Below are 15911 nucleotides of genomic sequence, written 5' to 3' on the forward strand. Positions count from 1 at the left end.
TTTAGTCATTCAATTCAGTACTTTGTAGAAGCCCCTTTGATAGCAATTCCAAGTTTTGAATCTTTTTGTGGAGCTTTGCACACCTGGATTTAAGCAGTGTATTCCATTCTTCCGTACAGATCCTCTCAGGCTCCTTTAGATTGGATGGGAAGCATCTGTGAACTGACGGACTGACAGTGGTCTCTTCACACATGTTCTTTGGGGGTTTAACTCTGAGCTCTGGCCCTGCCACTCAAGGGGACACTCTGAGGCTTGTATCGAAGCTACGCCATTGTTGTCTGTTTCGGGTCATTGTTGTCCTGAAAGGTGTACGGTCACCGCCGGTCTGAGGGGATGTGCACTCTGGAGCAGGTTTTCTTCAAGGACCTCTCTGTATTTTGCAGCATTCATTCTTCCCTCTGTTCTGACCAGTCTCCCTGTCCCTGCATCCCCATAGGTTAGGGTGGTATTAGGCAGATGATGAGCATTGCTTGGTCTTCAACAGACATAGTTGCTTGGAGTTTTCCCCAAAAAGTCTTTTTTTTTTGTCTCATTAGACTACAGAATGTTTTTTCTCATGCACTCAAGAGTCCATGTGAGCCGTCATATGCTTTTTACTCAAGAGTGGCTCCCATCTAGCAACTATACAAGAAAAGCTTGACCTCATGGAGATGTGCTAAGCTGACCATCCTTCTGACAGGTTCTCCCATCTTAGTAGATGATGCTTTCTGAAGTGGTGTTCGAGTGTCCATTAGGTTCTTGGTTACATTACTGTCCAAGGCCCATTTTGTATGGTTACTAAGTTTGGCCAGACAACCAACTCTAGGAAGAGTCCTAGTGGTTCCAAACTTCTTCCATTTCAAAATTCTTGAGGTCACTAAGCTCATGGGAACACTCAAAAGCTTTAGAAATGCTTTTACCCTCTTGCCCTGGTCTCTGCAATTTACACTGCTTGTTAGGACAAACACCCAAGCCATGATGAGGTCCATGATCAAAGTCCACATGATTTTTTTTTTTTTGCTTGCCAAAGTTGGACTCCAATCAAGTTCAAGATAGATCTCAAGGGGAATTAAAACAAACAGAATGCACCGCGCCACATTTTAGAGTGCCACAGAAAAGGGTTTGAATACTTAGATAGGAATGAGAGATTTCAGTTTTTGAGTTGTAATAAATTTACAAAAACAAAAAAAAAATCACTTTGTCACGATGGGTTATTGGGAGTAAACTGATAAGCAAAAATGGCCAGTTTATCCATATAAAATGAAATACAGAAAAGACAAAGTGTGCAGGAAGAGAAAGGATCTGAATACTTTCTGAATGTCTCTCTTTTAAGTCCAGCATTGAGATGAGGCTTTGCCCACACACTCGGCCCATTAACACTGTAATTAAGATTGGATTATTAAGCCATTTACGCCAGAGTAGTACGGTGGTGTACTGCTGCCTCCCGCTTATCAGATGTGTTCTTTAATAGCAGTTATCTGTATCACAGTAGATATACACACATTTAAAAGAATCGGTTCCAGAGATATCCACCCTGAAAGGTGAGATGTATGTTCACCTATTTTGTCCAAAAAAAAAAAAATCGCTGTATCACGTTTGCTTTGTTACATTCTCCAATGCTTCTCTCCATATCCTTTAAAAAACAGGTTGGACTATGTGCCATGTTAATTGTCATAGAAATTGTATAATTTTAATTTTTGCATTCTGCTCCTTTTAGTCTTAGGACCAGGCCTACTGATTTGCTGAAGTTTTGCATGAGTAGTTTTTGAGTTTATTTAAATACACACATACAAGTGCACCTTTGCGTACACTCCTGCAGGACAGATAAATGTACGAGTGACAATAGTGACAGTTTGTTTGCCTTACCAGAGCACATGCTGGGTGACAAAGTGACAGAAAGTGACACACACACACACGCATTAGATGTGTGAAGGTCGCTATGCTGATCTGTCTGTCCATGCAGCTTGTTTACTTCAGTTCACCCAATGTCTCTACTTTCAAATGAAATATTATTGAAGTTGTTCACTTCATGCAATTTACTGTTCATTTTACTCTATTTCTTTGTGCAAATAAAAATATTACAGAATCAATTATATAATATTGAACAGTACAATTGGTTGTATTGTATTGTAAAATCTTCCACTGAGTGATTTTTCTGCAGTATCACTAGACTGTAGTTTACACTAAAGGACAGTGTGCGCCATTACATACTGATTTTTCTTGTTTGTATGTTTAACTGGACACACTAAATGGAGATCTTGCCTACCAAAAATATACAATTACAATAATTCCATAACATTTGAAAACTACTTTCACTATTAGTAAAGACATCCAGTGTAGAGTAAGAGGCACCACATTACATGGAAACAAAGTCTCACGGTGAAGAAATCATTAACTTCTTTCACCCTATGCAAGCAAATATCAGATAAAGCAGACAAAGTCCTGGCTTGTACAGTATGTTCAGAGTCATAAAGTACGTGGAAATATCATAATGAGCGTCCACAGTTCATCTGTGACGTCAGGTCTGGAGTCCTGGCCGTATGCCCCACTTCTTCAGTATAGGAAAGCAACACATCCATGTTAGGTGCACTGTGAAACTCACTTGAACAATGAAGACAACTTATTTCTGGTATTGCCCAAAATCACATCAGGAATGCCTCAGCAGGCTTTAACAGATCCTCGTTTTTTGATACCACACCCCAGCCTTGAATCCCTAAGAAAACAAGGAAAAAGTCCCCCCCAAGTAGGGAAAAAAATCTTGGGAAAGGCAATTCGGAGAGAGACCCCTCTCCTGGTACGCTGGGCGTTCTTTGGGTATCAAAAAATGAGATAAAACATGAAGAAAACACATCAATATTTCCTTATTAAATCAATGACAAATCAAACAAATATCTACTATTGTTGGCATACAACACAAGTTTTACAGGCAAAATGGCCATTTCACTGTTAATTATCATAGAATTTATCTCACTAGAGGAAGTGGAGGGCCATAAAACACACACACACACACCAACAGGAAAAAAAAAAAAAAACTTGTAGTTTTCTCATTTCACTCATTTTCATAATGGGGGGTTTATTAGATATTTAAAATAAATTGTGGAAGTATTCACTGAGCACAATAAAAAGGGAACTATTTTTTGTGATAGAATACAGTAAGCAGTATGACAGATGATACTTTAGTTCAGGAATATTCTGTTTTATAGATCCTACAAATGGCTAATAAAAGTGCTTAAAAAGTAAAACTTTAGAGATTACAAAAAACAATAGCGTTCTTCCCCTTTGGTAGAGGAAAAAAAAAAAATAAAAAGAAAGAGAATATTCAGCATTGACAATTGTTGAGGACCACAAAGAGGTTAAAATGCAATAATTGTTCTCCAGTCGTCCAGATCAAGGAAATGATTAATTTGTGTAATGGTTTAAAGAAATGAGGAACATGGTGCAGCTTGAATGATCTGATGTTTTGCTTGAATAAATTTCAAAAAGAAGAAAATAAAAAACACAACTATAAAGCTGTAAACACAGCTGCTGGTAGCTAATAGAATAAACAGCATATCAAATGTGAACCAAAAACATATTTGCTCTTTTCAAAATGAAGAAACCCAAGGCCGTATCAGTCCCCACAACCATTAAAGCACAGCTTTACTTGCCTCTCTAACTTCAGAAACCAACCCCGGAAACAAAGAACGACTTACCGTGTGCAGTTTGAATGATGGAGTACGAGCAAAACGCTGTCCGACTGGGCTGAACCTCCCTAAAAGAGAAACATGAACTAAATTACTTCATACATTGGAAGGTCACTTCACACACTAATGGCACACTGACAGCGACTCCTCTACAGCATGTAATGCCAGGACGTGCCACTCCTGGAACATGGCACTGAGAACAATGCACTCAAACTCAACAGGACGTTCATTTGGAGCCACCCGTTTCTTTTAGTTGTTCGTTTGTTTCTTTATTTATTTAAGATTCAATGCTGCTGCATGTCTCCATCAAGGTCCAACTCTCTATGTTAACGCTCACGTGATCGAAAATGTTGGTACCTTTACTCTTAAGAAAAATAAATAATCCTGGCAGTTGAAACTGACAAAAGTATCTGGTAGACAGTAATCTTCGTGGCACATTTTTTGGAACAGACGCTTTGCTTTTGACTTATGACCTGTTATTTTAAAACATAAGAGAAAACAGCATAGACAAAAATATTGGCACCCTTTAAGCAATCAATACTCCACCCACAAATATTATTTATTTTTTGAAATGTTACTTAACTCATGTATGAGAAAATTTATGTCCTGTTTTCATGTACTGTATAATGGAGTGAGAAAAAAAAAAACATATAGTTTAATAGGACCAAATGGCCAACCTGCACCATGTAACGGCAAACGATGTGGAAAAAGAAAAAGATTCTCGCGTTACTTGTGTCACACGATCCACATGTCCATCACCCAGTCGTATGATCAAAACCTGCAAAGCAGTACATGATGTTTGTAATCGCTGCTAGTGAGTCGCCAATGAAATTTAAAAGGCAAAACTGTTTCACAGGTACATAAAGGTTAAGAAACTCGGGTTTAGCTCGGCCTTGTTCGGTTCTGTTGGGCGTCTTCTCCTAACTGAGACTTTCAGCTTTTCCACAGATGGCTGCTTCAATGCAGTACTGAGGAAAGGGCCTGAATACTTGTGTCAATGTGATTTTTTATTTTAAAATTTGATATAACTTAGAATTAGTTTACAAACTTTTCTAAAATCCTGTTTCTGCTTTGTCTATCTAGGGTATGGAGTACTGCTTGGTGTAAATACAACTAAACTGAAGTGCAAGACAGCAAAATAATAAAACATTAAAAACGTGTACTGTAACCACTTTCTGCAGGCACGGTGTATGAAGAGTCTTTAGATGAAGTGTTTATAAAACACTGTTTAATGCCAACCTCAACCCCCTCCACCCACCCACCCACACACACATGCGCGACTTTCTGATGAGCCCAAATAAGAAGGGAGACTCCTTATCAGTCAGCATCACACACACAATCCACACCCCATGATTAAGAGTAATGTCAAATTAGCAACAAACAGGAATAAAACCTCCCTCACGCCCACTACAGAAAACATGCATTTCAAAATACTTTTAAAAAAGTAAATGGAGATTCAAAAGTGTTTGTTTTTTCTTATAAAACCAAGTGAGTGATGCAGCGTAGGGTTAAGTACATTAGTATGCCGGGTGACACGCATGAAAAAGTACCCGGTCTTAGTGTCAGTGTCATTAGGAGTTGTATTAGTAATAAAAGAATAAAATGCAATATTACACTTGAAATATCATTTTATCATTATCCTTCAGGATTGCTCTTCAGAACTGTCACTGACCCCTTTAAAGCTCCATAAACCACCGCATGTTGGTGTAAACAGACCTCAGCCATTCACCTCTTCTTTGACTTCTCTCTATCGGATCTGCATGTTCGGAGCCTACCAGTGGTGCACTGCTAAAGGTTCTGTAGCTTTTGTTGCATATCTCAGTCAATAATTCATTCCAATTTTTTTCACAATTTCTGACTTGTGTGTTGCACAGGAGCACTCGCCACAGAATATTGTCCCAAAAGTCCTTCACATGTCAACTTGAAGCAGTCCACACAAACTTAAGACTCGGCAGTAGAAACAGACCGTTCCAAGAAACACTTCTGTAGCAGGAAGTCCTGCTAGCTTCACCTGACCATGTCTACTGCAGTTAAAACCACGTGCATCTGTGTTTTTGTGTTTCATCCATTATATCAGACAGTGATGTGCAAACCACGTGGAGTTTGTTGTGTTGAGTTTGGCAAATGTTCAGGAGCGTCAATGCATTTTGCGTAGATTGGCGAAGTCAAGTGTCCCTGGGGCTAGGGAAGCATCTGCCAGCTATGCTGAATCCATTATTGTGGTCAAAAATGTCACCTGAGCGTTGAAGCAGCAGTGATAACTAATGTCACCATGCCTCTAGCAACAAAAGGCCATAAACTAGCAAAAGTAAAAAGTGATGTACAGTATATATTATTTATTTATTTATATATATATATATATATATATATAGGAAGTAGTTGACTTGTGACCACGTCCAGCTCCGATGGGCCAGTCGTAAGTTGATCAGAACATAAGACGGACCGGTATATGTATTCAAACCTGACCCTATGTATAATACTGTGCAACAAGTCCTTTAAGTCACATTGTTATAGATCTTTTTTTTATCATAATTTTTAGCACACTGCGTAGATTCTCTTTTTTTTGTGTAAATTGTTGTTTTTATTCTTTTGTTGTTACTGTTGCTAGCATGGGTGCAGATCCTTTAACAGCTTCACGAGTCCTTTCTCTGCCTGCGTTGTGTTACGTCATCAGTGTGCATCTCTCCCAGTGTTCATTGTGCTAACGTGAAAGGAGGATTTGTACCGGCAGAGTCTGAGCACTTGTATGCTTTCTGTTTTAACGTTTCAGCCTGTTAATAATAAACATTAACTGATACAGGAGCTCAGTGTGTTTTTCATTACCACTTTGTGGCTGTTCGTACAAAACGGCACATCAATGCAGACGCTTCAGAGGTTACTGGATTCAAAGCCATGGTGCAGCATTACAGTGTGTGCGGTGAACTCTGGTTACAATGGGATAACTTTAAGTCACATGCGATCGCATTCGCTACCTTTCCTTCCTTGTACTGTTTGGTCACCTTCATTTTCGTGTTGAGATCAGTTGCCTTTTTTCCGGTAATTGTAAGACAAACGTAACTGAGCACAGTCAACAGTACTGCAGGTAATAAACAGTTTGAGGTGTACGAGTCACAGGCATATGGAGCTGGCATGGAGAAAACTGCCATTTGCCCATGAGATGCAGTAGTGGTTGTAAGTCGACGGCTACCAGTATATATAAAATCTTTATCATTGCGCTCAAAGAGTTCCAGTCTTTGGGGCACTGATTGGCTGTGCCATAAAGCGGGTAGTGCAAACTTGGTACCAGCCTAAAACAAACTTTAAAACCTGTGATGGATGAAACTAGCACATCCTTTTTTTTTGTTTGTTTCCATTCCATCTGTGCAGATACTTTGGACTTTTTTCTCCCATTAAAAAGATTGAAATGCCTTGTAAATAGTAATCGATCTTTTGTAATTATTTCACAGGGTCTCATTTTTTCCGATACTTTGGTGTTGAGTTTGTTTTAACTAGACGCCTCGCCCAGTGGCCCCACACTCTCTTCCTTTATATGGACGTCGCGCTCAGCTGCCGGGACTCAAAGCTCAGTCTGTGCTGCTCCATATCGACAACTTGCTTACTTGTGCCTCAGAGGGCCTGTAAAGTAAGGGACCAGCGTTATGTACTCGGTGGGCTGTTTCGGTCATTACGCTACATAGTAAGGAGCATAACCTGACGAGTGAAGACACAGTGTACAATGAATCAATGTAGAACAATGAAGTCTTTTTCGGATATTCTCGGTGTGGTCAGTAGTTTTTGTTTTTTAGCGCATGTGAGGTGCAAATCCAGTTGGAGTACACATGTGCGAAACAGACCAGGCAGTGACGTAAAATGTGTGAGGTGGGCTACACTTGCAAAATGGCACATGACTGCTCCAGCTCTGTGATGTCACTCTGACCTTGCAAAGCATCAAGCGGTGCCAGAGAGTAAAAAAAATCTTAAAGCCAACTGCATGACGAAAATTCAGGAAAATATACATTGAATAAGGTCAACGGTGAAAACCGCATATCTGCTGAGAAAAATCACTGTCATGAATTTCAAGGATCAACACAAGTAAAGGTTTCAGACAATTGTTCAGATCCATGTATTCGTTTCCTGAACTTGCTTATTTGATCTGGGGTCACTGGAAGAGTCCATTTTAAAACATAAACCATCCCTGGACTAAGCACCAGTCCACCACACAGCCATTATGGAGTTGACTCGCCAATCCATTGAATAGATGCAAAGAGGGGTTTGGAAAGACCCCCTGCATTAAAAGCAAAGTAAGAAAGAAAAAAAAAAAACTGTGAGGCCAACTTGGCTTGGAAAAGAATGCTGAAGAGAAGAGAAGAACACAAGTTAGGTTATCTGTGGCAGCCCTGGCATGCAAGTGTACACCATGAGTAAGCAACTCAGCAAATTCTTTGCCAAAATACTTTAAGATGGAACAAAGCAAAATTATTCTGATAATGAAAAGATAACGTAGATTAACAATGAATGAAAAGAAAAAAACAAATACAGAGTAAAAGAGTGAAAGTGCTTTTATTTGTTTAACAGGATGTTGCTCAAGTTTCCGGGTATGGAGAAGGGGAATTTAGGGCAATGCATAATAATGGAGAGCATGGCATAAAATAGAGACTTTTCTGATGGTACAGCAGATTAAATCATATAACTGTACTGCAGGAGTCATCCTCACTCTAATAACATGGAATTCTCAAACTTGATTGATAAAATTCAGTGTAGGAATAGTGTTGGCACTTGGCCCGGCAACTTCTAGTGCAAGGAACCATGGCTAGCAGCCATACCAGACGCACTTCAGAACAGGTCATTCATTTGATGCCAAGCATGTTTGTGCCCAGCCAGAACTTGGATAGGAGACTAACCAGGAAAAGCTTGATTTGCTGCTGGAATAGGTGTTGGCAAGGCCAACAGGGAGCAATTACCCTGCGGTCCGAATGTGAACCCCAAAGCTCCAGTGCAGTGACCGGGACACTGTGCTGTACAAATGGTGCCATGCTTCGGATGAGACATAAAACCGAGGTCCTGACTCACTGTCCTAAAAGATTTCTGGACATCACCAAGAGAAGGGTGTATCCCAATGTCCTGTCAAAAATGGCCACTATGGCTTTGACACCCCCATCTCTAGCTGGCTAACTATGTCCCACCCCTTCACCACCTAATGTGTGGCGAGTGTACTGATGCATGGTTGCCATCACAAGATCCAGGTGGATGTTGCACGTTGTTGGTGGTTGAAGTGGCTTCCCACTCACTATGTAAAGTGTGCCATTCGTGGTAGCTGGGGTTCACTTAGGGACTCGCTCTCGTGGCACCAATTAAACAAAAATGTGCATCTGTGGAGGAAAAATAAAACCCTGCAGACACGCGGAGAACATTCAAACTCCACACAGCCCTGGGTGGTACTGCAGATCTCCTTACCCTGACAGCAGATAAAAATGTGCAGCGTTGATTTAAAAAACAAAAAAAAAAAAGAACAAAAGTTGTATGTGGATTATTTGTGTTTACCACATTCTAAAATAGTTAAAGTGAAAATGACATGCCATACTTTATATAGATACACTAAATACACACACACATATAAACAGTATAAAGCCACAATCAACTGTAAGCATTTGTTAAAGGCAGCACTTAACAGCATACACACATTTCTTTTTTATTATCAGATATACTTTAGCTAACATTAACACATAAAATAGTTGTGGTGAGAGATTAAACCTGCTCATGTTCCTACCTGAAAAGGACCGTGTGCACCAGGCGACATTTTCATACAGGCACTTCGGGTTTATATGCTAATAATAGAGTTTTGCATATTTGAAATGCTAGTAAACATCACGCAAATAGATTCACTTATTTGACACTATATCTGAGCTTTAATAAAATGAATATTGCCATGCATTAACCTGACTAAAAAAAGGCACAAGTACAATTTATGGTCCTGTGGTTACCTTGTTCGAATGGTGCAGCTCACCAAACATGGTATTTACAACAAACGAACTCCTTTATAACCATCACACATCTGTAGCCTCTCGTCTCCTTGAGCTGACTGAGCACCCGTCTGACTGTCCTGTACATGAGATAGACGATGGTGAAAGATAGCGTTTGGCGCAAAGTTAAATTAGTGATGCTCATTTATATAGGAAGTGTAGCCTCAGACCACAAAATATTATGTGTTTTAGATATCATATATATAACTAAAGGAGGCCCAGAAATTTCCAGAATCGGTCAATGTCATGGGAGTTGTTTGGAGTTCTCAAAAATGCTGCTAGGTATTGAGTGCCTACACGTTTATAGTTAATTTGGCCACCGCGTGGCATCATGCTGCGTTGATTGATTGATTATTTCTGGCATTTATTACACAGTGATCCCACACCTATCGTGGACATTATGTTCCAGACCCATCAGCGATAGGTGAAAATCTGTGATATAGAAAGGCCATATAAATAAACTTTTTTTTTTTTTAAATAGCTTAAGCCTTAACATACCCCTCCCACACGCTTTAAACTTGTAATGGTGAGCGATGTCCGCGTAACGCTTTCCTTCCCGAAGCATATCCAGGAGTTTTACATTCTCCTGATTGGTCAAGGTCTTCCTCTGGCGCTTAGGCTCACTACTACCAAGAAAGCTTAGAAGATGCAGGACACTTGGGAGCCATCGTAGGGCTTAAAACAAAACGAAAAGTTCACAAAAAATTTTGCTCACAACAAATCAGACCACAAGCAAGGTACGCGATACGCAGAAAACTAAGATGCGTTAGGGACCTGCGCTCACTGTTCTTGCGAGATTACACCACGTTAGTAGCAGCCAATCAGAGCCCAATAGAATGAAAATCCCACTCGGATTGGTTAAGTCTCCTCTTTCAGCCAATAACGGGCCTTGTAGGAAATCATCTGGGTACTATAACACGAAACTCTTCGTCTACTGTAGTGACTGCTGAAAACCGTGTTATGAATTGGCTGCAAAGTACACTACAGGTAGGATGTACTTATTGAATTTTTTCACGATATAGTGGGGGCGTGATAGATGAACGGTGATATAATGGGGTATCATGGTACTGTATAATCATATAGGTGAATGTCGGGAGATATAATCTCTCCAGCAAATCCTGGGATTACACCCAGTGAGACATGTCCAGAGCAGTTACATGGTGAGCTGCCCAAGGGACATCCTTACGACATGTCCAAACTCTCGAGCTGGAGGAGCAGCAACTCTGCAGTGAGGTTCTCTCGAATTGCTGGGCTTCTGACCTTATCATGGAGTGTCACCCCTGTGGCCCTGTAAAGAAACCTAATTTCTGCTGCTTGTATTCGCATTCTTGCCTTTTCAGTCATTATCCAGAGCTGAGGACCACAGGTAAGGACAGGGATGTTAATCAATTGGAAAACTGAGAACTTTGCCTTTGGACTCTGCTCCTTTTTCACCACCACAGACAAGTATAATACCCACAGAATATCTGACACCAGTCCAATCCAATCGTCAATCTCTCATTCCCTTTTTCCATCAATCATGAACAAGACTCCCAAGGTTCCTGAACTCATCTACTAAGGGTAGTTGTCCCCTGCTTACTTGGAGAGAGCAATCAGCTCTTCTTCTGAGAGAGAACCATGACCTCACACTTGGAGATGCTGACCCTTATCCCTGTTGCGAGTCACTCAAGTGTGTGCTGAAGGTCACAGTTGGATGAGGCAAAGAGGACATAAAGATATCTGCATAAAGCAACAACGCTACCCTCACCCCGTCAACTGGACACCCACCTTGCTGTCCTGTCCATGCAAACCACAATCCGGAGCGGTGAGAAGACACAGCCTTGATGAAGTCCGACACCCACAGTGAGCCAATTTGGTTTTATGCAAAGTGCTTGAACACAACTGTCACTGCATTAATATTAAAAATGTTTGCATTAGGAGTACACTGAACATATAAGTTTAATGTTTTATTGGTGTTTTTTTTATATTTTCTTCCACTCAAGTCTATTGTCTAAACTGTAGTTTTCTTCCTGTTGTGTGCTATGGTTTACCCGGGCAGGTTCGAGTGCATTGCAGGAACTGACCCTGGACGGAGCACACCTGGCCACTGCGGTGCACACTCCTGCACACACCCACAGTCACTCCTGCTTTCTGTTCTTTATCAAAAGAGGCGAAGTAAGTCGTAAACACGCAGCCTGGGATTATTACAGTGGCATAAAATAGGAAGTAAACTTTAACCTTTGAGATAATAGCTGACACACTACTACACTGCAATTCACATTTAAAATAGTCAAATATTGTCACCGTGCCGTTACACAGACTTATAAATACTAAAACTACAACGTTTATTTGTACAGCACGTTTTCATACAAATGATATTTCAAAGTGCTTTACAAGAAAGAAAAAGATAAAAAATAAAATTACAGTGGTGTGAAAAATTATTTGCCCCCTTCCTGATTTCTTGTTCTTTTGCACGTTTGTCGCACAAAATGTTTCTGATCATCAAACACATTTAACCATTAGTCAAATATAACACAAGTAAACACAAAATGCAGTTTTTAAATGATGGTTTTTATTATTTAGGGAGAAAAAATCCAAACCTACATGGCCCTGTGTGAAAAAGTAATTGCCCCCTTGTTAAAAAATAACCTACCTGTGGTGTATCACACCTGAGTTCAATTTCCGTAGCCACCCCCAGGCCTGATTACTGCCACACCTGTTTCAATCAAGAAATCACTTAAATAGGAGCTGCCTGACACAGAGAAGTCGACCAAAAGCACCTCAAAAGCTAGACATCATGCCAAGATCCAAAGAAATTTAGGAACAAATGAGAACAGAAGTAATTGAGATCTATCAGTCTGGTAAAGGTTATAAAGCCATTTATAAAGCTTTAGGACTCCAGCGAATCACAGTGAGAGCCATTATCCACAAATGGCAAAAACATAGAACAGTGGTGAACCTTCCCAGGAGTGGCCGGCCGACCAAAATTACCCCAAGAGCGCAGAGATGACTCATCCAAGAGGTCACAAAAGACCCCAGGACAACGTCTAAAGAACTGCAGGCCTCACTTGCCTCAATTAAGGTCAGTGTTCACGACTCCACCATAAGAAAGAGACTGGGTAAAAACGGCCTGCATGGCAGATTTCCAAGACGCAAACCACTGTTAAGCAAAAAGAACATTAGGGCTCGTCTCAATTTTGCTAAGAAACATCTCAATGATTGCCAAGACTTTTGGGAAAATACCTTGTGGACTGATGAGACAAAAGTTGAACTTTTTGGAAGGCAAATGTCTTGTTACATCTGGCGTAAAAGGAACACAGCATTTCAGAAAAAGAACATCATACCAACAGTAAAATATGGTGGTGGTAGTGTGATGGTCTGGGGTTGTTTTGCTGCTTCAGGACCTGGAAGGCTTGCTGTGATAGATGGAACCATGAATTCTACTGTCTACCAAAAATCCTGAAGGAGAATGTCCGGCCATCTGTTCGTCAACTCAAGCTGAAGCGATCTTGGGTGCTGCAACAGGACAATGACCCAAAACACACCAGCAAATCCACCTCTGAATGGCTGAAGAAAAACAAAATGAAGACTTTGGAGTGGCCTAGTCAAAGTCCTGACCTGAATCCAATTGAGATGCTATGGCATGACCTTAAAAAGGCGGTTCATGCTAGAAAACCCTCAAATAAAGCTGAATTACAACAATTCTTCAAAGATGAGTGGGCCAAAATTCCTCCAGAGCGCTGTAAAAGACTCATTACAAGTTATCGCAAACGCTTGATTGCAGTTATTGCTACTAAGAGTGGCCCAACCAGTTATTAGGTTCAGGGGGCAATTACTTTTTCACACAGGGCCATGTAGGTTTGGATTTTTTTTCTCCCTAAATAATAAAACCATCATTTAAAAACTGCATTTTGTGTTTACTTGTGTTATATTTGACTAATGGTTAAATGTGTTTGATGATCAGAAACATTTTGTGCGACAAACATGCAAAAGAACAAGAAATCAGGAAGGGGGCAAATAATTTTTCACACCACTGTAGGCAACACTAATTGACAAAGAATAAAAGTAAAGTCTGATAGGACAGAAAAAAAAAAAAAACAACATCTGCAGGGGTTCTGAGGCCACGAGACCACCCAGCCCCCACTGGGCAAGCGTCTCATTCTGGAATTATGATATTAATTATAATTATTTAATTAATTATCTTATATTATTCTTGCAATTAACTGACCTAAACAATTCTGCACATTATTATATAGATATTGTAATTATTTATAAACTCTTAAAATGATGTAACATTCAAAGCTCTAGCATATCGCACTCGTTCTTATTATATTGTGCTTATTAAAGTAAACACGCCACATAAGAAGTGTCTCTGTGGTTGAAGTCTAAAAGCATGAAACAGAAAACATCTCTAACCTCGATATAATTCTTTAAGTTATTATTGCATACAACAAATCAGATGCAGTTTGCTGTCTTTCTTTTTTTAAAACTTGTATTACAGATATTATGACTACAGCACCTTCAGAAAGTCTTCAGACCCCTATACTCTTTTTTTATTTTACATTTTTAATCAAGCCTTGTTCTAAAATCATTTTGCCCCTCATCAAGCAAACCCAGTACCCCTGAATCACAAAGCAAAAACAGGATTTTATCATTTTTTACAAATGTATTAAAAGTAAAAAAACTCAAGTGTCACATTGCCACAAGTATTCAGACCCTTTGTTATGACACTTGAGATGTTGCTCAGGTGTATCCCATTCTACTGATCATCATTTAGATGTTTCTACACCTTGTATGGCTTCCACCTGAAGGCAAATCAAATGAGTAGGAAATGCACACATCTGCCTATGGAAGGTCCCGCAGTCATGAGGTCAAAGTGCGGACAAACAGGATTGTGTCGTGGCATAGACCTGCAGTACTGAAGGTTCCTAAGAGTACAGAGGCCTCTAAAAATTGAAGAAGTTTGGAACACCAAAACTATTTCAAGGCCTGGCTGCCCAGCTAAGCAATTGTGGGAAAAGGTGACCAAGAACCTCATGGTCAATCTGGCCAAGTTTTAGAAAGCTTGTGTGGAGATAGGAGAAACTTCCATCACTGAAAGGAAAAACTTCATTAAAAAAAAAAAATATCTGCCAATGGGAAAGCAATATTTATTTAACATTTTTTTTTTAAACTCGCTAAATCATCTTAAACACAGGCTTCTTGATTAGTCAATAGATCTTGCAGTAAGGAAAAAGGCATTTAAAAGATTCTCTTGTTTGATGAAACCAAGACTGGCATCATGTCTGGAGGAAACCAGGCAGTGGTCACCTTCTGTACAATACCATTCCAGCTTTGACGTATGGTGGTGGCAGCATCATGCTGTTGGACTGTTTGTTACGGGCAGGATATGGGAGGCTAGAAATAGTGTAGGCAACACTGAATGGAGCAAAGACAACGTAGGAGGGCCTTCAGGACAACTCTGGAAATGTCCTCAAGTTGCTCAGCCAGAGCCCAGATTTGAACACAATCACGTGTCTTTGGAGTGACCAGAATACTGCCGTCCACTGATGGTCTCCGTCCAGCTGGACAGAACTTGGAAGGATCTGCAGAGAGGAATGGCTGAAAATCCCCAAATTCAGATGTGTGAAGCTTGTCACATCAAACCAGCAAGACCCCAAGCCATCATGACTGCCAAAGGGGCTTCCACAACTTAACAGAGTTAAAGAGTCTGAATTCTTATGTCAATGTGAGATTTTAGCCTTTACTCTTTTAATGAATTTCAAAAAATGTACTAAAATCCTGTTTTCGTTTTGTCATTCCGGGTTATTGATTGTTGCCTGATGAAGGAAAAAATAAATTTCATTGATTTTAGCAGAAGGCTGCAACACAACAAAATGTGTAAAACGGGAAGAAGTCTGTGAAGGGACTGTGTGTGTGTATACTGTATACAGTCGATGTACAGGTAGGTGGTATAACCTGCTTGGCATTGCTGCCTGTCGCACCTCCTCCGGTGCCCATGGGTCAGCTGCAGGGTCTTCAGCTAGGAACCACCATTCACCAACGTTTCGCTCCTTTAATCGCTAGAACGCCTCCTGGTGGCGGAGCAGTGACAGGGACGTCTCCCTGTCACCCCCTGCAGCTGTTATTGGGGTTATTTGTTCTTTCCCCAGCTCCTGTCCTTTCTCCTCAACCAGAGCCAAAAGCTGCCTTTCTCTGCCTCTTCTGCCAGATATTTAATGGCCTTTCTTAGGTTCCTTCCAGTCACCCCTGCGTCCCTCAGGAGGCGTGT

General features: G+C 40.4%; 1 protein-coding gene across 4 annotated transcripts in view; it reads right to left on the reverse strand.

Moving 5' to 3' along the window:
* The window catches only part of ahi1 (Abelson helper integration site 1), a 224629-nt gene that overhangs the window by 40612 nt on the left and 168106 nt on the right, over positions 1 to 15911 (reverse strand). For all 4 annotated transcript variants that reach the window (XM_039738537.1, XM_039738538.1, XM_039738536.1 and 1 more), the window contains exon 22: positions 3672 to 3730. In XM_039738537.1, coding sequence (XP_039594471.1) covers positions 3672 to 3730 — 59 coding nt within the window. The remainder of the gene's footprint in view (positions 1 to 3671; positions 3731 to 15911) is intronic.

The sequence above is a fragment of the Polypterus senegalus genome, chromosome 16 (genome assembly GCF_016835505.1).
Source record: "Polypterus senegalus isolate Bchr_013 chromosome 16, ASM1683550v1, whole genome shotgun sequence".
Taxonomy (NCBI): Eukaryota; Metazoa; Chordata; class Cladistia; order Polypteriformes; family Polypteridae; genus Polypterus; species Polypterus senegalus.